The sequence below is a fragment of the Trematomus bernacchii genome, unplaced genomic scaffold (genome assembly GCF_902827165.1).
Source record: "Trematomus bernacchii unplaced genomic scaffold, fTreBer1.1, whole genome shotgun sequence".
NCBI lineage: Eukaryota > Metazoa > Chordata > Actinopteri > Perciformes > Nototheniidae > Trematomus > Trematomus bernacchii.
Window position 1 is genome coordinate 17,907,600 of NW_022987648.1, and position 26,938 is coordinate 17,934,537.

General features: G+C 39.3%; 2 protein-coding genes across 5 annotated transcripts; both read left to right on the plus strand.

The window, feature by feature from the left end:
• The first annotated feature begins 1,449 nt into the window (after positions 1 to 1,449).
• slc38a11 (solute carrier family 38 member 11) lies at positions 1,450 to 5,809 on the plus strand. Its single transcript, XM_034134469.1, has 12 exons — positions 1,450 to 1,586; positions 1,678 to 1,798; positions 2,437 to 2,511; positions 2,605 to 2,739; positions 2,922 to 2,987; positions 3,125 to 3,231; positions 3,310 to 3,389; positions 3,542 to 3,612; positions 4,210 to 4,371; positions 4,474 to 4,586; positions 4,871 to 5,002; positions 5,193 to 5,809. Exons 1-12 carry the CDS (start codon positions 1,575 to 1,577, stop codon positions 5,430 to 5,432), a joined length of 1,314 nt encoding a protein of 437 aa, XP_033990360.1. The 5' UTR covers positions 1,450 to 1,574; the 3' UTR covers positions 5,433 to 5,809.
• A 90-nt stretch (positions 5,810 to 5,899) lies between these two features.
• On the plus strand, positions 5,900 to 26,846 carry cobll1b (cordon-bleu WH2 repeat protein-like 1b). 4 transcript variants are annotated; one of them, XM_034134459.1, is made up of 14 exons: positions 5,900 to 6,289; positions 6,528 to 6,608; positions 18,460 to 18,648; positions 19,345 to 19,549; positions 19,634 to 19,859; positions 20,003 to 20,047; positions 20,130 to 20,218; positions 20,395 to 20,631; positions 20,745 to 20,874; positions 23,260 to 23,482; positions 23,578 to 23,666; positions 23,814 to 25,291; positions 26,141 to 26,290; positions 26,371 to 26,846. In XM_034134459.1, exons 1-13 carry the CDS (start codon positions 6,249 to 6,251, stop codon positions 26,252 to 26,254), a joined length of 3,147 nt encoding a protein of 1,048 aa, XP_033990350.1. In that variant the 5' UTR covers positions 5,900 to 6,248; the 3' UTR covers positions 26,255 to 26,290; positions 26,371 to 26,846. The 4 variants fall into 4 exon arrangements, with proteins under 4 accessions (XP_033990350.1, XP_033990351.1, XP_033990353.1 ...); XM_034134460.1 differs by lacking the exon at positions 20,003 to 20,047 and having other exon boundaries at positions 6,009 to 6,289; XM_034134462.1 differs by lacking the exons at positions 5,900 to 6,289; positions 6,528 to 6,608 and adding an exon at positions 9,592 to 9,672.
• The last annotated feature ends 92 nt before the right edge of the window (positions 26,847 to 26,938 follow it).

The window sequence follows — 26,938 nt, forward strand, 5'->3', positions numbered from 1 at the left end:
AACATTATCTGTCTGTGTATGTGTGCGTGAATGTGGAGGAAGGGGTCAGAAGCAGGAGCCTACAGTATTTAGGAACGTTTTAAATCATAAAACAAGTGCTTGATTCGTGGACAGTAAGGGAGAAAACACCATAAGCACATCAGAGATATATATATTTCCCTGCCTTTTATATTTTGAATATAAGTTAACATTATTTTAAGATGTTATTAGAGTTGGATGGTTACAATGAGACTGTTGCCACCTGGCGGACACATAAAGCACTGTCAGACTTTGAATTGTTGTGACAAGTATCCCTGACATATGATGCAAACCTACAGTATATGCATCCCTTTGGCCTAAACAATATAGATTTAAACAATTAATAATATTTGAAATGTTCTATTACAAAAATGCATTTAAAATATCGATAAAAAAATACATAAAGAAAGGAAATTCATGAATGTATCTTTAGAATGTATCTTTCTCATTTGCTCATGTGTGGAAATAATCATTAAAATATATATTTTATATATATTTGTATTCTATTCCACCACTTTCTCTGCAAAATTAGGGTCACAGAAGGAACCTCGAAACTAAATAGATTTGATCTTTACAAAGAAATGTACAGTCCTCTACATGAAATACTGTTTTTTTTGTACATTTTATTTTTAATTCCTTGCTTATTCTCTAATCGCTTCCTTCACTGAACAAAGGGCTCTTTTCAACAGGCAGCTTCACAGCAAAATCCTTAAATCCTTTAAATCCTAATTTCCATGCTCGTGTCAATACATATTTTGGCATCAAGTGTCAAAGAAACTGTTTTTCAGTATTTAGTTTAATTAACACCTGTCTGCTGCAGTGTCACACGCCTTCGTTTCAAAAGTTAATATTTATTACACCAGCTCTGATTTGCATTACATTACAACATGCTCAAAGGTTTCAGACAGGGGTTAAATTGTGATTTGTAAGGAGGGGGAGTTTAGGTATAGTTGAAGGTGGTTTTGGTAAATTTATGAGGGCATAACAATGGCAATGTTTCTGAACAGATACATTTATGTTAAATAAATAATAAAGTAGAATACAATTGCCAGCTACCACTAAAAGAAACGGGAACGTTTAGTTTTGTGTCCTTTTATTTATAATATTATTTTGTTGAAGCATTTATTTTTAATATATTTGATGGCGGGGAGAGTTAACCCTCGTGAATTACTGTGAAGTACCAAAATTAACTCCCCAAATAAATAGTATTAGCAAATACTTTTTGTCTTTGTGGTCACTGAAATTCCTTTCCACGTATACACATAAACACATAATTGTGTTGTCATTAATAGGGCTTTTATCTGTTCCCACATTTGTATCTTAGATGATCAGTGTGTGGTTTGAAGTGTGTGGCTCAGGTCCAAAATAGTCACATGTCCACCAGGGGCGCTGTTGAGAAGATTTCAAACTTTCTTTGAGGAGATTAGTTGAGTAAAATTGTCAGCCTTTATTTTGTATTTTGACTACACCTCGGTTAGCCGCAAACAAATGTGAGACACACACTGAGGAGACTTTGACAAAGAGGAGACTACATCAGCGACCAACAGGTGCTCAACATGACTCAGCAGGTAAGAGATGCTAATGTTGACGGACACGAGGAACACTTGTTTTTGTTTTTGATCATAATGTACTGCTCTGCTCTGTGTTGAACTTTTCTAGCTCAACAATGAAGAAGGGACCACATTGTTACCTCCTCAAAAGGCAGCTGGAGAGCCTAGAAGTTCAATGATATCTGCGTCTTTTAATTTCATAAATTCCATTATAGGATCTGGAATAATTGGTAAATACTCACCTCATAATTCAAGTAGCCTGTGTAGTGCCTAACAAGACCTAATACCTGAATTATATGCAATCGATTATATGGATGATAAACTGTAGCTTTCACACTTACTGATACTCATACTGATACGATTCAGTTACATTGTCAAATAACATTGTTTTTACTCAAGCCCTGCAGTGGTAAACCCATGTATCATATGACTGGCGCCTGTCCCCCCCCCCCCCCCCCCCCTCTCCCCTTTAACTCTTTCATCCTCAAAAAAACTGAGTCACGATGCAGTTTTGCAAAGAAACACAAAATATCTGAATGACATGTTTGATTGAGCATTTTGATTCCCTTGCATCATTTTAAAGCGCGGCTGGATGAAATGTTATTAGATACCTGTCATTGTGAATAGGTTGCTAATTTATACCCCTGTAATTATGTTGTGATGTCCTTTTTGTTTTCTGTTGTTTTTATGTGTAACCAATGTACTGCAGGTCTCCCTTGAAAAAGACATCGTTGATCTCAATGGGATTTTTAACCTGGTTAAATAAAGGCTACAAACAAACAATTGTAACACTTTTTGCATAAACGATTTGAATTAAATTATTCAGTTGCAATTGTTGTCCATATATAAATCATGCTATTTTTAACAGGTTTACCCTATGCATTGAACCAGGCAGGGCTACCCTTAGGCCTGATGCTGCTGGTAGCGGTTGCATTTATCACAGGTGGGTATATTAAAGTCCTCTTTATGATTATCAAGACATACATTTATCAAATGAGTAAAATACTTCTAACATTATGTTTGCATTTCATTGCAGACTATTCAATCATCTTACTAATTAAAGGAAGCAACCTGTCGGGGACAAACAGTTATCAGTCACTAGTGCAAAGCACGTTTGGTTTCCCAGGATTTGTGATTTTATCTGGCCTGCAATTCCTGTATCCTTTCATTGGTGAGTTGCTTTTATATTCTTATCGTGGTGTGTCAAATGTCATGTGTAATGTTGAGTGGTCTATCAAATAGTTGCCTAATTATTATTATTTTTGTCGTATTTCTTTGGACTTTTGGTTCAGTTTAAATAATACTGCAAATATGAATAACAGAATGATGATCCACATTTGTTTTCTTCCTCAGCAATGGTTAGCTACAACATCACGACTGGAGACACACTGACCAAAGTATTTCAGAGAATACCAGGAGGTATGCTGCATACATTTTGTACCACCTCAAATCAAATTATACTTAATATACATCAATAAATTATACTTTTAAGCATCTACAGTGAATTTTAACATATTCAAATGGTTAAAATGTCATGTCTATATTTTCATATGCAGTTGGTCCAGATCACATACTTGCAGAGCGTCACTTTGCGATCTTGCTATCAACCATTGCTTTTACACTACCTCTGTCACTTTATCGAAACATTGAGAAACTTGGGAAGGTGAGTCAGATTACCACACAGCTGTCTGTGTCATGTAGTGATTGAAGCTGCCTGTAAAATATTCATGTGTGTTACCAGGTGTCCTTCATCTCAATGGTGCTGACATTTGCCATCCTCATCATTGTAATCATCAGAGCAGCTACCTTGGGACCCCAGATGTATGAATGAATATTCTGCAAGTTGCTTAACCATAGGGATTTCTAATTTAAATGTTTATGTATGCGAGCCATGGGGTTCTTTTTTTAATGAATACAAACCTAATCAAGATTTATCGTGTTCTTTGCTTTAAAATATGAATATCACTCTCTAGCCCCCCTACAGAGAATGCATGGTCATTTGCAAGGTGGAATGCAGTTCAGGCCGTTGGTGTGATGTCCTTTGGTGAGTTTGTCTGCATGATGCTGATGATGGGGTGTTTTAGAATACCCTTTAACCTGTACATACAATTTAGGATTTTAATCCTATTCCCAGCTGTTTTTGAGATATGAATTTTCCAATGTCTACTACTCTGCCACCACCAAAGGCCTCACAAAGAACCTGATGAATGAAGTTCATCAAGCAGGCTAACATTTATTTTTCTAACGAATTGTTGGAGACTGAAACAGATCTAAAATACACTGCAATACTGCAATTAAATGTATTAGAAGGTCAAAAACCAGATTCCAAGAAGACATTTGTTTGCTAACATGTTAGCCATAACAACTGAGAAAAATTGTAGAGTTGTTTCAAATAGCTTGTTTCCGAGTTTTTCTGCACCTTAATACAAATAAATAGTTGAAAGCAGCTGACACAAGCCGACAACTTTAATAATAATAATAATAATAACAATGCATTTTATTTATAGAGCGCTTTTCTGAAAACTCAAAGAAACTTAATGCATTTTGTTGCCAAAACTGTGGTTATCAGCTGTACTTTTTCAGTGTTCTTACTCTGTGTATTAATGGTACTCTGATGTTCTGCACCTTTGTGTCTCTTTAGCCTTCATATGCCACCACAACAGCTTTCTAATCTACGGTTCTCTGGAGCAGCCCACACTGGCTAACTGGTCCCGGATCACTCACATGTCTGTAGGCTCCGCACTAATAATCAGTGCTGCATTTGCTGTTTCTGGCTATACCACCTTTACCGGCTACACACAAGGTATTAATATATGATCAATAATAATTGGAATAACTTCAAGTCAGTAATTTCATTTTAACATCACAAATGTATTTTTGAACTCATACTTCCACCTTTTTTCAGGAGATGTATTTGAGAACTACTGCAGAAATGATAACCTGGCAACATTTGGTCGCTTCTGTTTTGGCTTCAGCATAATAACCACATTTCCACTGGAGTGTTTTGTTACACGAGAGGTAAGTGATACTTTGTCATACGGCAACCTTAGAATGTAACAGTTAAACGTTTACATATGTGAGGGAAAGTGGTATTTTGAGGGTTTGAGCCAAGGTTGTGGCCTTGTGACTAAGTCACTAAAAGAAAGGTTTGACAAGCACACAATGTCTGAGTGGTTAAAAGAACAACAGCTGAAAATGCATGTAACTAGGTCTTTCTCAGGCACTCCCAACAGCAAAACACTTTATGAAATACATATAATTTGTTTGCTTTATAACCTTCTCTCTCTTGTTTGTCATTTCAGGTGTTATCCAATGCCATTTTCAGAAGGGATTTGTCAAAAGTAGAACATGTGGCAATAACAGTTGTCATAGTTGGAGCCTGTGCATCTACATCTTTGGGCTTTGACTGTCTGGGAGTTGTTTTGGAGCTGAATGTAAGTGATTTTCTTTCTATTACACCTCTTGTAGCACTTTGGGATTGCTTTTAGCAATGAAAGGTGCTTTAGAAATAAAATGTATTATTATTATTATTATTATATGAAATGAATCAGTCTGTACCGATCTTTGTTAGCATGGATGAGTGTTTTTTTTTTTACATTAACGGTCTTCTCTTCAACCATCCAGGGTGTTCTGAGTGCCACGCCTCTGATCTTCATTATACCAGCTGCGTGCTTCCTCAAACTATCCCCTGGCCGCTGGTTCCAGGGTGAAAACTTGATACCCACCATCTTGATAGTAGTTGGCTTTTTTGTAATGATCACCGGTTTGACCATGACAGCCCTCTACCCTCAAACATGTTCACATGGCATGGAGATGTTCTACTGTGCAGACGCAAATGTCTCTGTCACGGCACCACCTGTATAAAATACACCTTACTGTATGTACCTTAAACAATTTGTTTACAATGTGTGCCAAAATATATGTACCTTTTATGTATTTTATCTGGAGTGCTTTTTCATGATTTGGGCAAATGTTAATCAATTCTACTCAAGGGAATAAATCGGTATGCAATTTCATTATTTGCTTATTTTATATTTGAGCAGATTATCAAGGTTAGGCGTAATGTTGAGATGTCCACATACTTTGGTCATATTTTAAACGTGATGTTTTTAGTGTTTTTCTTTGGAATTAATAGTCTTTGTGTTTTGATGTTTATGATTCAGAAGTGGTCGTTACCATATCCAGCCACACGATGTCACTGTGGACAAATAAAGCATACATTTAAAGGAAGTACAAAACAACAACCCTTAGGTCTTTTCATACATTTAACGTCAAAATAAATACTTGTGTTGTTTTGGAAGTCACGGTTGTGTTGGGCTGTAGTAACTTTGTGCGTAAATGCCAATATGTCAACTTGGACACGATGCTGTTATGCCAAACATCTGAATCCTGGAGGGAAGGTAAACTGGATCTGAGAGACGCCCCACTTTTGCAGCTCAATATTGCGATGCAGTCTTTTGGATGTGCTGGGGAAAGTTGGCAGAGTGGTCTACGGTGGGAAAATGATTTAAACATGTCAGACTTTGTAATTTAAAAGGAGGAGGAAGCACATTTTACTACACTGGAATGGTTTGCCTAAAAGGCGCAGAACACGGAACTTCAGAGCCGAATAATGGATCATTTACCCCAGCAAAATCTGTTTGGAGCAGTCTACAACTAACTTTACCTTTTTGAAGACTGATGGAAGTTGACTACTGCCTCCAAAGCCAAGTACATTCATGGTAAGACATTATTATTGGGCTTCATATGTTGAATCGTTTGCACTCTTTCCAGTAGAAAATAAGTAAAAACGGTTCATATGACTGAAAAACTGGTGACCTCATGTGGGATTCGCCCATATTTTGGTATTTGCCAGTTCGCATCACTTGAAAGCAGAAGGTTAGACCAGCCTTTTTAACATCTATTATGTAAGCCTTTACTAAAAAAGATGAATTGTGCTTTTTGTTTGTGTTTGACTAGTCCGAGGGATTTCGTTAAACCAATGAGTTTAGTCATGGGTGATCATGGATCTCAGTCCCATCCACGGAGCTCTGGTCTGAGGTAAGTTGAAATGTCATTTACCAGCTGTCATCTTTGTTTATTTCCTTCAGAAGATTTAAGAGGATCACAAGTGTCCAGTCGCCCTTTTTACTTGACATTTTAGAAATATTATTCAGCATTAATCTTTAACTAAGAAAACCCTGAATGAAACCAACATTATTATTTGTAATATATATAATAATCGAAGAGATAAACTATGAAAAATAGAAACACAGCCCTTGCTTTTATCATTATGCACAAATATAATGCCATCAAAATCAAGTTCTTCCTCCCGTGACACCCTGTGCTGCTTACCACAGTAATAGATACTGTAGCAGGCAACCAGCTGTTTAAAATAGGAGTCTGTTTAAAGTATGCATGTGTTTTCACCTTAATAATGCAAATTCTAAATAACATTCCTTTAATGCAGTACATCTTGGGGAAGTCACAGTTTTTGCAGACGTTTCAACCTTTGAACTCTCCTCATTTCCTGCTCTCAGGGTTTTACTGAGAAATTGCCTTAACCATATGTAGAGGTCATGGGAAGTATTTAGCAGACAAAACATTGTGCCTCTGTCTCTGTGATGAGCCTGATGATTGCTCTTCTTGTGGAAATCATGCGTTCCTTGGGCTTGAAACTGATATTCTATAAAATACCGATAGGTCATGTACAATTGTCAGGGAAAATCACGGTAAAAGGGCGCTGTGCGTTATGACATGATGGAAATCAGTTTTGGTTCAGGGAGATGATGTCAGCTGCTTATATGGAATCATTAAAAAAAGGGGGAGTGAGTTTCCAGAGCTCTTTCACAGAGTCACCACTCACTCCTTTGGCTGAGTTTTTGAGATTTAAATTAGAGGTGGGATGGAGAATTTGACATATTATATTTCTAATCCAGTATTCCATTCTATGCAAAGTTTCCAGTCCCTGCCTTGCTGTCGTTTCCAGTTTGTAAAAACAGCATTGAGACAATCATATGCAGTTTACAAAAAAAACAAAAACCTTTCATGGTGTGACCTATAATCATATTTCATAAGCATTGTGTAATCTGGGAGCACAGCCACACTCCCTGGCAGCAGAGAGCAGCAGACAACGTAAATCTCTCTGTGGTTTGAATGTGATTTGGAAAAGTAAACCGCACTCTGCTATAAGGTGGGGTGTGGGAGGGGGACGCACATGTTCTCTGTCTTATTTGAAGCTTCTCATATTTGGAGCTAATAAACTTGCTGCCTCACACGCAAATGCAGTCATTTGTGACAATTCCATGTGACCCCCCCCCCCCCCCCCCCCCCCCCCCAAATCTACACTGCATTTTTTAAATCCAAAATAGAATCTGCCAGAATCACTGTTATGGCTGTTCTCCATTCAAAGATGACGCCACTGTACAAAATACATTTGTATTTAACATTAGTTGGCATTAACAACATCAGAGAGCTTTTTTCTTGACTATGATCATTGGAAAAGTATTTAATTCAATTAAAAAATTAAACTAACATTCATTTAAATATAACCGGTGCATTTTCGTATTAATTAATTCAAACTAACTGGGTGCTGCTTGGAGCTGGCCCTGCTAATTGGACACACCTTAAACCATGATCTCACATGGCTGGCTTTCCTTGGGGCAGAATGTGGAATTAGTTAAGGTATCGTGAATCCCCACAGCTGTTTCTCGATATGCAGGCAGCCCAAGGGCACAGCTGCTCACATGAGTCTACAGCTGAAAATGATGGCTGGCGGAACGTAGACACTCTAAGCAAGTGGGCATGGAGAGTTGAAACATAGTGACCGCTTTTGCTGTGTCTTAAAGCTTCACAACAACATGTGTGATCAACTTTAAGGCTTCCAGTCTGTCTATAAAAAAGACAAGATACACAAAGCTCAAGGTCTCCGAGAACACTGACGCATAACACAGTGTTTTCCACTCAAAACAATCCCCAAGAGACAACAAGGCTTTCTTCGTTCAGGGAAATGTATAATTTGGTCTACAGCGTGCTGCCCTCAGAGAGCCCACTCAGATCTTCTATACTCGAAAGGCAAGATAAAGGATGTCATTCAAAGACATCACCCCACTAGATGTAATAAAGCAAGAGGAAAATCAGCATTATTTCCCTGCAGGCTTGTCCTGGCAATGAGCTAGTGTGCCTTTTGTTTTATCTCTTGGATGCTTTCTGCCTCACAGGGCTAAAACAGACAGAATGGCAAACGTCCAGGGGACAGGGAATAATGGGCTGCCTTTGTGACCACTCTGAAGCCAACGCATTGACCATAAACACAAGTGAACCCTTCTCACTGGACAGTTATGACCATTATGAAACACAGTTTGTTGGTTATTATAGCTTATTTAGCTTTTCATCTCTAAAGTAGACATCATTATGTACTTATATAATATTGACATTGTGCACAGTAGTCCGTTTGAAGAGATTTGCTGCCTGACCTGGAGTCTTGGGTCCTCTTTGTTTCTGTTATACGCTCTTCCAGGGAATAACAGTTGGATGCCTCCCACTCTCGGCCTGTGTAACATTCAGAATGACCTAGCATGAAGCAGTCCTTTGTGAGCTCTCAATAGGAACTTTTACTTATCTCCAATAACATTTAAACGTTGTATTTGACAAAGGAACAAATAGATTTGATTTGCATGACCTTCATTATCAGTGTTTGTCTTGTGTACATGAGATATTAATCACGAAGGCTTGGCCAGTCATGAATGGCGTTGCTTGAGTTTACTACAGGTGTGTTTAACAAACTGTCTAGAACTTATCAAATTAATGAGAAATCATAAATCCAAGCTTAAACCTATATATACAGGTATAACATGCTAATATAAAAATTGCACTCCTTGAAGTGGTTCTCAAGATGGCAATATAACTGTGCATATTTGTATACTGTTGTATCCACCCAGATATTTGTGGGTAGGGGTATGATAGCAGTTTCTGTGGTGAATTTTGCATACGATCAGATTGGCAATGAACCGACATACTGAACCTCATCATTTCCTGACATACACTGCAGCAAGCTAATGGAACACGGCATGACACAAGCAAACATCATCCAGCTGTTACAGTGAGGATATTCAGACTAACATCAGTAAGTAAGCAGCAGAGCTACTTTATATTAACAATCCAGTCACTTTGTTTCTATTACAGCTGTTTTTCATTATGCCTCTCAGGGGCTGCTTTTTGTTCAAGTTGCAATTGAATGTCAGATAAAGATCATGCTATATACAGGGAACATTAGGACATTTTTTAACAAGTTAATATTGGCCGCTCAGTTATTCTCTAGGTGAAAGTTGGAGGAAAGATGCAAAAGTGACTCTTCTGACCATGACATTGAAACGCGACGTTGTGTCGTGCTTGCTTTGAGATTGCATGCGAGATAGGGTGTAACCCTACTAACATTAAAATGAAATGAAGTTGAGGTTATGTGCAGCACTGAACCTTCTGTTTACACTATTAGCATTGCAATAGGAAACTGAATGTTTTTTTGTGCAACATTACTGTATGCATACTGACATTATAAACCTCAGTTCATGTGATGAGCGAGAGAGGGAAAGCATGCTGCTGTGCCTTTTGAAAGATGCCCCACTGCAGACAACGCTGCATTGTTCCACATGAAAGGATGCAGTGTGATAGTTATAATCATGGCTCAAGGGGGAGCTCTCTCTCCCAGCAAGTTATGGTGTTATTTCCTACATTTTGATCTTAAACAACAACTCCCTTTTGGTAAAGTCAGCAAAAGTTGTTTATTTTCTTTGCAGAAACATTTTTGGAGGGAAAATATTTGATCTGCTCTGAGATAAGGTCGGGGTAATGTACCGTAGCAGCCCCCAGTTCACTGAGCAGAATGACATCTGCTGTTTGGGATCATTGTATGAGGAACTGAGAGGTGAGATCTCAAATCTCATTACTTAAATGGCTGTCAGACCTTCTAGCTTACTCTAAGTCTGCTGTAGTATTATTCACTGTACTACAGGTAGTGCAAGAGTGAGCACCATGGGAGTCATAATACTAAGTGAAAATGAGGCGGATCATGACCGATGGAGATTACACGCTGCATAGAAAAGCTAATAATGTCACAAGGTGGGGCCTTAAATATTTGTCAGAATTATACATGAGGATGACGCCCTTAGAGTTTGAGTGTTACCAGGCCTGTGCTGTGGGAAAATTTGTTTTTTGTTTTTCCAACAATAACAAACGATACACATAGGAAGTGGGAAGTTCTCATAGGGTCTATGTACTCTTTTTCTCCCTAATCTCCTTCCATCCTAGGAAGTAATGGCCTTTCCAGACCCTCTGTAAAAAGCTTGTGTTTACTGTGAGTGACCTCTCACCAAATTACCAGCTGTGGCTCTGTGTTTTGTCTTTCCTCAGGGACTTCCCCCCCCACCCCCACCCCCCTTTGCTCCTTCTATAAGCCATGAGACTCCTTAACTCCACCCCCCTCCTTAACTCCGGCCGGCTCCTACACACTTACATCTCCCTTCACCTCCTTATCATCTGATGATGTTTCTGTGTGGGGTGGGGGGTGTTTGTAAATTTGGCCGCACATTCTTAGTTGAGCATGTAAGGCTAGTGATAACGCACTGGCAACGAGCACTTATTTCACAATGGAAAGTCAAATGTATTACTTCCGTACCAGGGGTGTACGGACTTTGCTTGACTTGGTTTGGAAGCGTTTTCATTGTAATCTATTTTGAAGTGTTGATTCACTTAACAATGACAACATCAGAAAAGAACTTCCAAAGGCAGATCATTCTCTGGCTGGATGTGCTAAGTGCAAAGTGCTGACAGCCTCTTTTGACAGCTAACAATTGTACCCGAATGCTTTCACGACTATGTTGATGCAGTGTTGAATATTGTGTAATTCACCTCTTTTCATGTTTATGTCTTTACGTCAAAGCATGTTTTCTGAGTATTCAATAAAGGGTTTCACTGTGGGAGTTTAATGCCCGAGGAAACATTCAACACAATCCAAATGTTGGGCTCCTGAGGGTTTAGAGCTACTGAATATAACTTGCTTCACGCCTTTGTGTGTCTTTAACGCTCTACTAACAACTCTTCTAGCATAATTTACAGATGAGTCAGTTCAGAAAAAGTAAGGTGTGTTTTTGAAAAGTTGCCAGTGTTTTTGTAATGAAAAGCAAACACTGGAAAAGTACCTGATTTAAATGAAAGAGTGGGGAGGATTCCAAGTTCCTTTTAGTAGTTCTGACCCCTCTTGGTCTCTGATCACATGTTCACCATCATGATTACAATTCATGATTAAAACACATCATGTGAGTTTATTTCCTCGATTCTTTATCTTAGCTTCTGTGCTAACAAAGTGAGCGTATATGCTGCAGTGAGTTTCAGCGTTTCAGTGCACTGGCCCCACCCACAGGTTCATGTCTGCACAGGGAGGCAAAGCTGCTTACCTTTCCGCTCATGAGCGCAGGGGGAGTGCCACTTACTCACTGTGAGCTTGAGCTTGCAGAGACGCAGCAAGAGGGTAGACAGGATTTAGGTAGAGGGGACAGATTTCTGATGTCACAGCTTGGGCGTGGCATTAAGGTGGGCCTTTTGATGTCATGCTAGTATAGTTTAGTCTGTCTGACTACTCCATGGGACATACACAGCGGGATGGAAATTATTTGAGCGGAGGTAACCTCAGGCAAGGAGGTAAGAGCGTGGAATGAAATGTTGGCACTCTGAGAGGAAAAGCAGGTCTGTAACACCTGCTCTCCCAATTTCTGAATCTTTCTCCTTGTAATGCCTGTGGTGCTGTCAGCAGTGCTCTCCCTGACTCTCCCTCTCTAAAGGGGTTGGATAGGGCCTGGACATATTTTTGTGTTCTAAATATTTTTATTCAGAGGTTAGCAGTCTATCTGTTTTGACTTGAAGTGGAGGGTGTGTTGGGCATGTTTGAGCCTGTGCATCTGACTGTACTGCTATAGTTTGTGTTCTGGTAATGTGTTTTGGTCATTGGAGCATTCAATTGTTGCTTTTGTTTCTTAAAATAACTGGGGTGTTGTCTGAAAGTGTGAATGAGCAGTAGAAGGGTTTCTATAAAAATGTTGTTTGTTTCTTTGTACATGAACCCACCATTCCCTAAGGGGCCATCCTTCTACCCAGCAGCTGCAAACATACCACAGTAGGCCTTTTTGCTAATCCTCCACCTTCTTAGAACCTCAAAGGAAAGTACAATTTTAGCCAATGGTTGGGTTCAGTTTCATCTCCGAGCCTCTTCCACCTGCTCATTGCTGTATTTGATCCCGGATTTGCCTGAAGGGTTTTTAATGGATTTGGTTTGAAATAATGCCATGGAAATGACTGACATTTTTCTTGGAAAAGTCATGCCGGCTGGAACAAAGTATTATGGAATGTGGGGAATTTGGATATTCCTTTTGTTCAGCTGCTTGACTGCTGCTGATATTAAGATTATTTTTTCATTTTTCTATTACTCTGTTACTCTATTACTCTAGGGCAGATCTGTATTTTCACTATTCCTCAAACTTCCTCTTCTGTGCCTCTCTCATTCCATCTTTTTTACACATAAGCACAAAAGTATTTTGAGTATTTTTACACGAGGAGCAGCATCTGGATATTGTACTAGTCTATCGTTTTCTTTTATCACCTGGAGGATTGTCGGTAATAGTTTTGCTTAATCAAGCAGATTCTACGTCTTTTCCCCCACTGTGTCAAGTTATCTTGCACATCTGTCTAAAGCATTTAACACATTCACATCAGAAATGAATTAAAGGCTGCTGTTAAACCAAGCCAGTTAATCCAACACCAAATCATCGCATGCAATAACTATTTTTCATGGTATTGGTTTCAGAGTCCATTTGTTTTTGCACTACTGAACCTGACAAGATCCATGTATAATCAAACAAAAACAAATGGCACAATGGCAGGCCTGTTATTTCCTGGTAGTTGGTGATCACCTCTCTACAGCATGTCCTCTGGTTTTGAATGGGCTTGTTTGTGAGTGTCAGACCTCCCAGGGAAGTCCTGTGAATGAGGCATCGGCGCAGTCAAGCTTCAACACGTCTCCCCTTATTCAGCAACACATCCTGGGCTTCTGAAAAAACACAGGCCTGGATGGCACAAACAAACCGGCCTGTGTGTTCGTGTCTGTCACCTGCTCGAGGTGTCTTGACAAAATCACTGATGACCCAGCTGTATAAACTGGACTGACCCTGAACCTGAGGCATAGCTAGTTTGCATTTCTTCCATACTAATTTATTGAAATATCACATGTTTTTTTCTTTTGAAGAGCACATGAGTCAGGACAGCTGTATCATTTGAATCAACCAGGATCAGTTTTACAGCATTTGCGAAATGTGTGGAAAAATAAAAGTTTAGTAACAGTGTTTCTAAATGATTATAATCCCATTGCCAAATAAACAGCCTGTGCCATGAAATCAGGACTTTGTACCCAGTGGAGGCCACATTGTGAATGCCTGTTTTAGCCAGTCTCTCTGTTGACATATTAGCAGGGATTTCATAATCATATTCAGTGTTTCCACACACCTACCATGTGTAATCTGTAAATGAATATTAATCAAACACTCCTTCCCTATCTTCGCTATACGCTATCGCTAAGTTAGGTTTGAGAAGGGTCACACTTCAAAACATCCACTGCTGATCCCTAATGTTGCCAATGGTACAATCACAGGGTTAGAGTAACATGCCATACTGTTTATGCCACACAAAAAGTTTATTCCATTGACGAAAATGAATAATGGCAGCAAATGTCATGGCAACATGGCGTGAGTAAGTTAGTATTAAACAAGGTTGATCTAGCTTAAAGCAGCATTCAGATTGATCATAAAACACAGCATACTAAGAACACCAGAAACATATAGATAGTACTGTATATTTGCTCCAGGTGGTGCAAGTGGAGTCTCATTCTGTACAAGCACTTACACATAATTGTCAGTTTGGAAACGTAGACAATGACCGATGTTCATGTCAAAAACATATTTATTAACATACACACACACAAAAATAGAATCAATCATACAAAGTGTGACTCCAATGAGAAAGATATTTGTTGGAATCATGATCACATTGAACACGTTTGAATTAAGACACTTTTTTGAATTTTTGTAATTCAATATAACTGCAATACATTGAACACATTAATGATTAAAATGGAAAAGAGACACTTGGATTGTAATACAAGCAAAGTGTCCGTCTGTAAACATCACTGTAGGAGTAATTATTGTTGTGTTCTTCAGGTAATCCAGAGGTGTTTTTACCAGAAGAGGACTTGGGAAATCCCTTTGTTGCACATGTGAGCTATTATTTTCTCAGACAAGAGACATACAGTCGCTACATGTGGCTGTGTAGTTACTGCACAATGGTTTGAAGGAAATGACAGCAGCCAGATAGAGGGCGTTTACTCTTCATTTCAGTCATCTGGATCTGTCAAATTGGAAAAACAACATTTTCAGTTATCAAAACGATGCATTGAAACAGACAGACAGCACTGAACATGGATTTATCACAACCTTACCTTATATACTGTTATAACCGTTATGACTAATGTGCCTGCTTACAGTTGCAATGACAAATGTTAATTCCCTTATACACTTTGAACTTCTGTTGGTCTCCAGAAGCTCTTTAGAAAAATGCCTTACATTTGCTCATTAGATGTTTGTCTGTCTGCACCTGCTGGTTGTGAACTTTGTCTGCTGTCTGATCTGGAGTGGATTTATTTTTGCCTTGTTTGCTAAAACAGGCTGCCGTTGGAAACCAATTTGATGAGAGGGGCAAGAACAAACCATATAAATGTGTTGGTTTTACAAACAGAACAAGGATACTTCTGTTTTTATAAGTAGGTGATAGTCTTGGTCGCTCTACCAAAGTCTTTCCCAATTATCCATTTGAAGAATGGAGATTTAACTATATTTCAAATCTTATACAATGCAGAACCTAAAACAGGACACCTCAGACAAAGTTGATGTTGGCAGTTTAACCTCTGTTGTAAGTTACTGCAATAGGGACTTGCTAAATATTGAATCACAAGTAACCATGGCAACAATAATACTTAAATTGCAAACCTATGATGTGAGACTAAATGTTCAAGGTTAGCAAACTTGCTTATCAAGGACTCTCCTGACAGATTTCACCATGGTTGTGCATACAAATAAATAACATACACTTGCAAAAGATTGTTAGTTCACTTTGATATATATCTTTTGGCCTCAAACTGTAACATACATAACGTGATGCTTCCTGCTAAAGAAGTTTCCAGGAAACAACATGAACATCTCCTAAGTCTTTGTAACATTTTCTAAGCTATATGGGTACAACCCTATTCATTACATTGCTAGATTGAAACGATCTAAGACCTAATAAAATATTAAGGAGGGATTTGAAAACAAACCAATGGGTAACATATCAGATTTTGGAATAGCTGGCATGACCAAATCCGGGGGTGGAGAGAGGTCTGCAGTTGGACCGTTAACAAAGTTGTTACTTTCAAATACACCAGAGCAGAGTCAACAAAATGAGCATTCAGGATTTTATTTGGGATTGTTCATTATTGACTGTGCTAGATTTTGTGATTTTATCATCCTGGCTGAACTGTTTGCTTAAAGATGAACAGATAAACAGTCCGTCTGTGTTGTGTCCTGTGTTTTTTGTTTTTGTGCTGCTTCAGGTCCTAATTTTCTCAAATGATTGTACTGCCTGTGTGTTTGTCTGACCTTTAGTATATCAGTAGTACACATTCCTCAGACACATCATTGGATTTCAAAGCCTGACATGTAGTTGGTTCAACAAAGGCAGACACCAAAGCGTGACAAAAATAATTCGGACATTGTGGCTGAAATCATTGAACTTGTTCAACATTCACGAGAAAGCCATGTGATGTATTATTGTCAGTTGTTAGAAAACAACACTGGTTATATCAGGACATTAATGGTGGATGTTAGTGATAGTGAATAGTTCATTATTTTTTATATTGCTATGTGGCACATTGTGGCATATTTAGCAATTTCAAACACATCTTCAGGTCTTAGCTGGCAGTAGCAATAGCATGCTAACACATTAGCTAGTTTTGTTGATGCAGCCGACTTGCACACACTTGGTTTGTGTTAACTTTTCCTTTTAAACGTGTAGTCTGCATTGTAATCCTCACTTAATAGATGTTTAACAGCAGTAACCACTGAATGATAAAATGTGTGGGCCTGTGTGTTTTCATTTACATGTATGTCATGGTCTTAGTATTTAAGGACAGCAGCCCCCATAGCAAGACTAATAATCCTTTGCTAGACGTGCCTCAGTGGAGCCTGTGACCTTGCATTGCTCGGATTCCTCTGTTTGAATAAGCAGTGCCCCCACCAGAGACTTTACAGGCTATAATTCAAGGCATTGGGTCTGCAAATGCCTGTTTTATCTATGTGCTGACTGAATGATGTGACACTTGAATGTCTCTGAGGTTATTGATTCCTTGGCCCTCTGAACAACTTGATAACATTGCAGTACCACAGTGTGACCTTTGTGTGACTTTATGTGATTGTGTGTTTATCATACCATCTATAGCTTTTCATTTTAAGCGAATAATAACGCCAAATATCATGTGTTAAAACCATGGACTGAATATAATGAATTGACATTTGTTTGTCATGTTGGCCATTGTCTTCTTTGTTTTAGGGGAAAAAAGTGGTACGCAAGGTTGAAGAGTAGTACAATCTAATGCTTCAAAAGACATTTTAGGAAAAACATTTCTAAGAATGACCTTTCTGAACTGAAAACACAAGTGTGAAGGTGTTCACGGACAACACCCAAACCGGAATAACAGAGACCTGTCAATCCCAAGGTAGCCCCACCCTAAAGCATACTCTTCTTTGTTATGTATTTTACCTTATATGGAAGCATACATTAAGAAATTACCATTATGCTGTATTGAGATTCATACAGAAAATGAGACTATAAAGTTATAAGGAACTATTTTTTCATAGGTAACAAATGAGAAGACACTTCCGCATTGGCTTCCCTTATGTAGCCATGGATGTTCCTGCATGTTTAAAAACCATGTTATAATGACCCGGTTTAAGTCACACACATTTTTTTGTTTACAGACAGCAGGTTTTCATTGTTCACAACCTCTAGGGGAGCATTAGAAGAATGGTGTTATTATCTCAAATACGTCATAGAATTACTATGTATGACTCTCCAACAGATGGCCAGCTGACAACAAATCTTGTGATGAATGAAAATAGTTGTACGGTATATGAAATATATTGGCCTGTGCCTTACTGGGTCACATGACTGCTCTCACCTACACTGTATTGACATATTTTCCATAATGTTAAACAAAGACAAACACTCAAAAATGCCCTTCAAAACAGAAATGTGTTTGTCAGTCACAATTTAAAAAATAATACTAGCAAACCAAGTGATGTTCACTAGTGCATTGGGTGTTGCCCCTTTTCACAAAACACCAAACACTACACTTTAAATGTTATTAAACCACAACATTCACTATAAAACACATTTTTTACAGTTACAGAAACTGTGGTCTCCATCTTGCGTCTTCTTATCTCTCACATGTCTGTCCGTTCACAGCCATTTCTTCAGGCTCAATGAGTAAATCTGTCCACTTGGTTGTCTTGTGACTTGTTTGCAAAGTGGACTTGAGCTCTTTTATGTAATAGCCTCACTGCTTTTTAAAACCTGAGGAAGAAAGGATTCCTTTCATGCTGTCTGCTGCACTTTGATTTTCAATCAGATTATTGTGTGGGATAGCAGAAACACTTTTAATGACTTAAGAAATTCACACAAATGCATGTAAGTGGAGAACCATTCCCAGTCATCTCTAAAGTAATAACATGTTTGTCCTGTGTTAAAGCTACTCTGAAAATAATTTATCTTTTAACTACAGGGTGTCGACCAAGAGCAGAGCACCATCCCCCCCAGGACTAAAGAAGCTGGATTCCCCAGGTTATTCCCAGTGGTACCCAGGAAACCTTCATTTAGCCATGGACCAGAAGGAGAACCTCATTGATAAAGACCTCTCTCTGGTCGTGGTTCTGCCTGACGGAGTGGAAGAAATGACCACGGTCCATGGAAGGTACAGTTGGAGCACTGCAATCCAATTTTTAAGTTGGAGCATTGTGTTTTTGTTCATACTGATCATTGTAATTCTACATTTAAACATTACATTATGATGTCACTTCAAGTCAAACAGTGCAGTTCCAGTCAGACTGAGTCAGATAGGTGGAGTAGCAGAGAGGTTTTAGTTCATATTTGTTCTAGGCAATTTGTACTTGCGTTATTTTCTTCTCTCAACAAATGATACGAGCAAGAATGAAAGAGCGTTTGCATCTCAAACTCAGAAGATTATCTCATGATTGCATGCAATGGCGCAATAAGGACACAGATAATACTCTTGAAATCATCAGCTAGGTCTGCAACACCTACATATGTATATGTATCAACCTACCTCTATGTCAATCTGTCCTTCAATTACGCTACTCACTCACACAGCTCATACTTTCCATTAACAGAGTTTACTTTAGATATCATTATTATTTTCTTTCTCTAAACCCTTTCTAAGTGCCTACCCAGCAGAGTTAACGCTTTATTTGGAGGATAATGGCAGGATAATGGTTTGGAAAAAAAGGAAATTCATTTATTAAAACTGTCAAATAAACATATTTTTCCTTTTGTTTTAAAATTCATCATAATGTTGTATTTTGCATTGTCTCCCCTCTCATGCTGTACAAATTATTTGTTTTTGTTTTGTCGTGTCCTTCATGTCTTTCAGCAAACCTATAATGGATCTTTTAGTGACGCTTTGTGCAAAGTACCACCTGAACCCATCAAGCCACACCTTAGAACTGGTCACCGCCAAGAAGAACAACACCAAACTCAAGCCAAATGCTCTCGTGGGAACTTTGGATGCAGAGAAGATCATACTTAAGCCTAAAGGGGTGGATAAAAACAAGAAGACCGGTCCTCAGATGCCTGAGGTACGCTCAGCGCATGACACAATGCATGATTTTCATGTTGAGTACGTTTTTATCAAATAAGGTGGTATGTTTTGTATTCTTTAGGCAACTGTTCGGATGGTGATAAACTACAAAAAGACCCAGAAGACTATACTACGAGTCAGTCCTAAAGTTCCCCTGTCTGAACACTTACCAGCAATCTGTGAGAAATGTGAATTTGACATGGGAACAACAGTTCTGTTGAGAGATGGCCAATCACTGGCCCCTTTGGACTTGTCCAACTCTCTTAATGATTATGCAATAAGGGAGGTTTATGCAAGAGACATGAGTGGTAAGTACTGATTTAAAAAAAATCACTTCTTGCTTCATATGGAACGATGTTTGATCATACTAATCATTCACTTCATCAGCTCACTTTTTGCATGTTGTTGTTGTTTATATCGCTTATAAATCGTATGCTTGTTGGCCCTGCAGGACAACCTGTTTCTCCTGTGTGTCCAGCCTCACCCGTGCATGCAGGTATTAGTTTGTAAACTGTATGACTGTTTTATCAGAGCAGTCATAATTCTGACCAATGTCATCTGTCAACTGTTTTTTGCAGTCACACCGGGCAAAGACAAAGATCAAAAAGAGAAAGAAAATAAAGGCCTCTTTAGCAAATTTAGAAAAAGCAAGAAAAGATCTGACCAGGTAATGCAGCTTCTTCTTTCATGTACTGATTATGCAAATATACAGATGTATCAGAGAGTAACTTGAAATGTTCAGAGGGAGGTTTGTTTACTTTGGCTCGCCATTGGTTGACGTGCACAATGTTGTTTGGGAACAGGCCTCTTATCATGTTCTGATTGGATGTTTGTTCTTTAAAGGCAACGACAGCCAGTGCTCCAGCTTCTCCTGTGCTTGTGATCAAGCCTCGACCTCTCAGCATGGCCTTACCTAGCTCCAATTCGTCCTTGTATAGCTCCACTACGCTACCTACAGATGTGACAAAGAAGAGACGGGCCCCCCAACCCCCACTTCTGGTGTCTCAGAGCTGCCCGTCCGATTTCAGCATTCGCCGGAGACTCAACTCTGAACCTATTGGCCAGGTGGACGGTGACCCGGTGAGTGAATATTTAGAAATGTCAGCATAACCCTGAACAATTATGTGAATGACAGCCATTTGATTTTTTGTGGTGCATTGGTTATAATAATTGAATCTTGTTGTGTACCATAGATGTCTGGTTTAAGCCGTGGCTCCTCGGCAGAGTCGTCGCTTAAGAGAACCAAACGCAAAGCTCCTCCGCCCCCCAAGTCCCCTAGCGCCGCTGTCCAAGAAAAACTTCCTCTGGATGAAACTTTGCAAGGTTAGTCTTCGATTACATTTGTGTATATGTTTAATTGTTTAATCACTGAGTTGAATATTGCCTGTCCTTTTCATCAATGATGTGTCATGTGTACTTTGGCCTCCAGGACAGGTATTTAATGCTGTAGCCTGAGTCTACAGTTTCTATCTTATATGACTATTGTGCCTCCTAGTGGTCATTATTAAACAGTGGCTTATTTAAAAAACGTTCTTCAGCCCTGTTGGAACATGGAAGAAATACTTGAGGGTGGTAGGAGCATGGGAAATATCAATCTTAGTAGGTTTTAAGTTTTAAAGTAAAAATTCTGCTTAATTTGTTTGTTTTGGGCTTCATCTAAGAAATTACGCTGCACTTGTTTTGCTTGCAAGTACTGTACTGCCTTTGTTAACTTTCATTGTATTAGCTCTTGAAATTCGTCTGCCTTTTTGCCTGCTTTCTAGAGTCTACTCTATAGAAACCTATAAACTCAAGGAATACTTTTATAGTATGATCCCTCCTCTTTTTCCAAGTTATTTTACTTTAGAACTCCAGTTGAATATCCAGGTACCCTTGAAATATTGTTGTAAACATCAAAACCATAAACAAATGTGTGTTGAGAAAACAGTCATTTTTTCTACATTCAAGATTATTGTAAGTTTTTAATTCCCTGGTATTTTCCTTTGTTGAGTATAATTAACTTGCTTTGAAATACTTTCCTGTGATTGTGTAGACAAATCTTCCCGTCACTGTATTGTACTGTGAGGGAAGCTCCACCCGTCCTGTATACAAAGCAATTTCAACCAAAAACAAAGAATATTTCCCAAAAACAAAAATAAACTGAGGTCCGATCAACAAACAGGCAATTCATTTTGGCTTGCATAACAAAAACTACAGAACTAAATTCACTTAAATCCATCAACTGTGATTGATCATTGTATATACGGTTGTCCTGTATATTCCACACCCTTTAAGCATGGTTGTATTTCTTGCCTAGTGCTTTGAACCACTGTATCTTCTGTATCTTCTTTTTATTTACTCCTTTGTAACTGTGTGTCCCTTGACTAGTGCATATATCCCAGAACTCATTATAAGAAAGTTGAATCACTGACTTATGACTGTTATTGACACACACAATTGCTTACCTGTCGTTATTCTCATATTTAAAACTTTAAATTAGATTAGATAAAATTAGAAGCATTTATTGTCATTATACATGTAGAATGAAAAGAGAAAAGTTACTCCTTTTTTAAGGTGCTATCAAAACATTCAGAATAGACAAAAGACTAAAGTTCACAGAGAAACATCACTTCCTCTGCTGTTTCCTAAGCAGCCCAGTGCCTCTCAGTAGATAAATAGATCAGAGGCTGAGAACAGTGTGAAGCTGCAGTTTTGTTTAAGTAGCCTTGAAATTCCTTTTGCTTTCTGGTCCTCTGTGATGCACTTCCTTACAGCGCTAAGTTAAGAACTACACAAGGGAGACTGTGATGTAAAAGATAGTTTTTATGGAACTCATTTACCAAAACAACCTTTTTTTGGGAAGGGTTTTTAAAATTACGATGCATTTTTACATTACATGTCATTTGTTAGACGCTTTTATCCAAAGCGACTTACATACATTCAGTACAGTGGACAATCCCCACAGGAGCAATTTGGGGTGAAGTGTCTTGCCCAGGGACACAACGACATGCTGACTGCAGTGGGACTCGAACTTGGTACCCCCTGATTCGAAGCCCAGCATTCTATCCACTGAGCCACAGCCAGCCGCATTTAAGAGACTATAACATTTTTGCAAATTGTGTGAAAGATTTTCCTACCATTTCCAAGTCTCATCAACAGTTGTTTATAAGTTACAGCCAACACATGCACTTGAAATAATAGATTTCATGTGATGTTAACTGCTCCACTGACCACCTTTGCAACATTTGACTTAAATAATAATAATAATAATAGCTTGGATTTATATAGCGCCTTTCATGAGACCCAAGGTCGCTTTACAAAGAAGAACAGGGGCAAAACAAACATAACAAAAACAAAAGGCAGTCAGACAACCAGTCAGACAGACAAAACAACAAATAGATTAGGGGCCAAAGGCCTTAGTAAACAGATGGGTCTTGAGGGCCCTTTTGAAGGCGCCAAGCGTGGGGATGTTGCGGATCTCCGCGAGGAGAGCGTTCCAGAGGGTGGGGGCTGCCACACCGAAGGCTCTGTCCCCGAAGGTTCGCAGTTTGGTGCAGGGGGTGGTAAGCAGGCCAGAGTCTGAAGACCGCAGGTTCCGGGATGTGGCATGTGGGAGAAGGATGTCTTATAGGTACTGGGGGGCATGGGCATGGAGGGACTTGTAGGTAAATAGCAGGTATAGTAAATGTTAATGATTTGACATAACTATTTGATGTCTTTGTATCACAGGTGGGGTAGCTGCTAACACACTGGAGGAGATTATGGAGCAAGAGGAGACCACTGCCTCTGTAATGTCTGCAACTGCTAGTGATACCCAGGGAGAGGACAGCAGCCTCAGCATGTCTGCTGACGCTTCACTGCATTCCCCGTCCCCAGATACTGAGATACTGAGCACAATGTCCACGGAGGCAAATGGGGAAGATCAGTCTCGTGATCTATCCTCAGATGGCAAGTACGAACTCTAATATCACTTCTCCAACCTCGGCTTTGTTTTAGCATTAGCATCGGCAATACTTTTAATTCCTTCTCTTTGCTTTACTTTTACAGTCAACTGCAGAGTACAGTGAATGAGTCTGCCAGTGTGAGTGATGTGAGGACAACTGAAGGCACAGACCATTCTGAACCGGCAGATAATAGTGGGTTTGCCATTTATTATAGTGCTATTTTTTTATATCTGTGCTGCAGATGTATTGCACCTACTTGTGTATTTCATGATTTTTGCCTTACTATACCAAAGTGAAGTCAACTCAACTGTCACATTACACATTTTCTGTTTTTTATAGATAATGGGCCATGTCCAGTTGAACATGTAAGCCAACAGGAGATCTGTGAAGCGTCTGCACCTCAAAGTGTCGAGATGGATTGTAGCACTTTACCCAGCAGCTTCCCTCCGCCTCCTGTGATGCAAGATGCAGAAGCACAGGCCTCTGTTGAGACAAACACTGAAACCCTCCGGGAGCAGGCTGACAGACCTGAGATCCCAGTGGCCACCAGCACATCGCGCCCCATTGCAGAGGATGCTCAAGTGCAAACAGATTTCACACCACTACCTGTGCCTCCACAACAACCCATGGATGAAATCCCTTCCTCAGCTAATTTGCCTGCCTTTGAAACCGCCGGTAAAAAAGATATAGCCACTGGAACGGAGGAACTGGACAAGCCTGATCTCAAAGATTCTTTACCCCACACCTCAGAGACCTCATCGTGCCAAGATTCAACCCCAAGTACTCCCGCCACAACAAAGGCAACATCTATTTATGCCACAAACTCTGAGCCAAAGCCCAAGCCTTCCAATGAGCTGACAAGAGATTACATCCCCAAGATGGGGATGACGACTTACACTATCGTGCCTCAGAAATCTCTGGACAAACTGAGATATTTTGAAGTTGCACTGACACTGGAGGCTCCTCCTGATTCTCCTGAAGAGAGACTCGATATTGGTGCTCTTCAGTTGGAAGAGATCACAGCGCCGGAGGATCAAACCGAGGACTCAAAGGAAAAAAATGAGCTACACTCTACTATACCCAGGGAAGACTTAATGACTAGCACTACTACTACTACTACTACTACTACTACTACAGAAGACACTGTTATTGGAAGTATACCTGAATCAATTCATTCCTCACACCCAACAAGTTTACCTATAGCAGATGAAAACATCTCATCCTCGGCTAACGTGGCATCTGAAGCAGGTTCACCAGCTGAGGTCAAGGAGATGAAAATTCCGCCCGCAACTAAACCTAAGCCTGGTTCTTTCCGCTTGGCACAGCACAAAAAAACACCTGGGTATTATGTCACCTCAGCAGCAGAAAAGAAACTTAATGCCAGTCCTGGCATCCAGAAGGAGGCTCAAGGAAGTGCAGAGAGAGCAAAGTTACCACCTCCTCCTCTTCCCCCTCCCTTGCAGTGTCAAGAGGAGACAACAGGAGGCGCTAATGTTGAGCTGAGCCCTAAGGGGGATGACAAGAATGTTGCCTTCATGCGAATGACTAGGCAAAGTAGTTTGCCATTTAAAGAACCAACTACAGGGTTAAGCTTGGAAAAATTAAGGAGCTTTGCAGCCGCTAGGCCTTATTCTCCTGCGATCCCATCCCGCTTCGCCCAGGCCGTGTCCTCTGCTGTAAAAAGGAGCCATTCCTTATCCCATGGGCCAAAGTCTCCTCAGTCTCCTCAGTCTCCTCAGTCGCCTGTTTCACCGTCCTTCTCCCCAATCCGAAATCGCTCATCAGTCATAGAATCCGAAGGATTATCTGAGATTAAGGTGAGTTTTGATAGCATAAACTTACATTTAAAAATCTAAATAAAGATGAAAGAAGCAAAGGACTACTTTCTAACCATGAGACCAGAACAGCTGCAGAGCATTTTACCTCATAAACTGATGTAGTAATGCTCTGGTAGAAGGGCACTTTCCACTGCTCAGCAATGCACTTATTGATTTTACCTTGAAGGAGTTAGAAGTGAACCATAGTGTTATCCTACAACTGCTTTAGTTAGTTTGAAACTGCAAACAATTGTGCTTATTTTCAATGCCGTATCAGCCATTTACACTGATCAAAGGTATGTAATTGACTTTCATGGACATATTAAATCTATTCAAGGACTAAACAAGGGGCTCAATCCACTGATTCAGTTCATTTGAAGTAATTTTGCAGAATATTCCATGCAGAAGAAATTGAATGATGAAGGCTTTATACTCCATAACCCATTGCTATCTGAGCTTTATGGGTGGCAGATGTGATTAGATTGTAATCCAATGAATTTTAGCACATAATTCGATTTTCTGTGTCTATCATGTCTGGAATGTGTTGTACAGTAATGATAGAGACATAACGACAAGATAGACAAATAGCCATTAGTAATTAATGATAGAGCAACATGCATTCCTGCTCTAATGAGGTACTCCTCCTTTCACTGGAGGCATCATGGTCATTTATGCTTATTGTGCAGGGAAATCTTATTACTGCATTTACTTTTGTTGGACTCAATAAAGTTGTTTTATAGGCTTGTAAAAAAACATGTAAAATATAATGCAGTCTATTTTTCATCTTTACGTTGTCTGGAAGACAGTCTTAATGATGGCATAAATTGTGTCCCTTCTTTAACATCACAGGATGGTGAAAAAGAAGATGTGGAAGGCGACAAAGACTCCCCTCTGCAGGTTGCAGAGGGTGAACCGACATCTTTTGGTGGGGTTGTTCAAATGGAAGGAGAGAGCAATCCATAGCAGTGCCTTCATTCTTTTGACAATACATCATCTACTGTAAGCAAATTCTAACAGTCATTGTAATATGATATACAAATGTTTCCACAACACATGCCTGAACCATTCTTTTCTTCCAGGAGGAGCTTTCCTGAACCCTTTAATGGCCCAGAAACGGTCCGAACTGTCTGTTTTACCTCTTTTGGCAGTCTCCAGCAGTGTACATAAAATGATGTATTTTGATAATTAATAATTACTGTATCTGTTTTCTTTCTCTCACATGTCATTAAGTAATTTCCCTGGCGCTGGCCTGATATTGTAAAGCTTCTCTTTTATTTTGTGTGATGACTATCTTGCATTTAATGCATTACTGTTGTGAGTAAATAAGAACGTTAAATGAAAACAATTCTATAAATTATTAAAAACACGTATTATCTAAATAATACTGGATGTGTAGGACAGACGAGGTTTTTCCTATGGTACTTAAATGCTCCTTATATTATACCACAAATATATATTTAAGTATTGCAGAGTTTTGATTTAACTATTTGCATTTAAATACACAGAGGTTGTTTGTGTCAAGCTGTGTTGTTATGAATAAAGCTTCTATCATTTGTGTTGCCTTCAGTGACTGCGTAAATTATGTGTTTTGTTTGTTTTTTGTTGCATATAAACTGCTGAACTCACTTCCCGTTGAATAGCCTACGG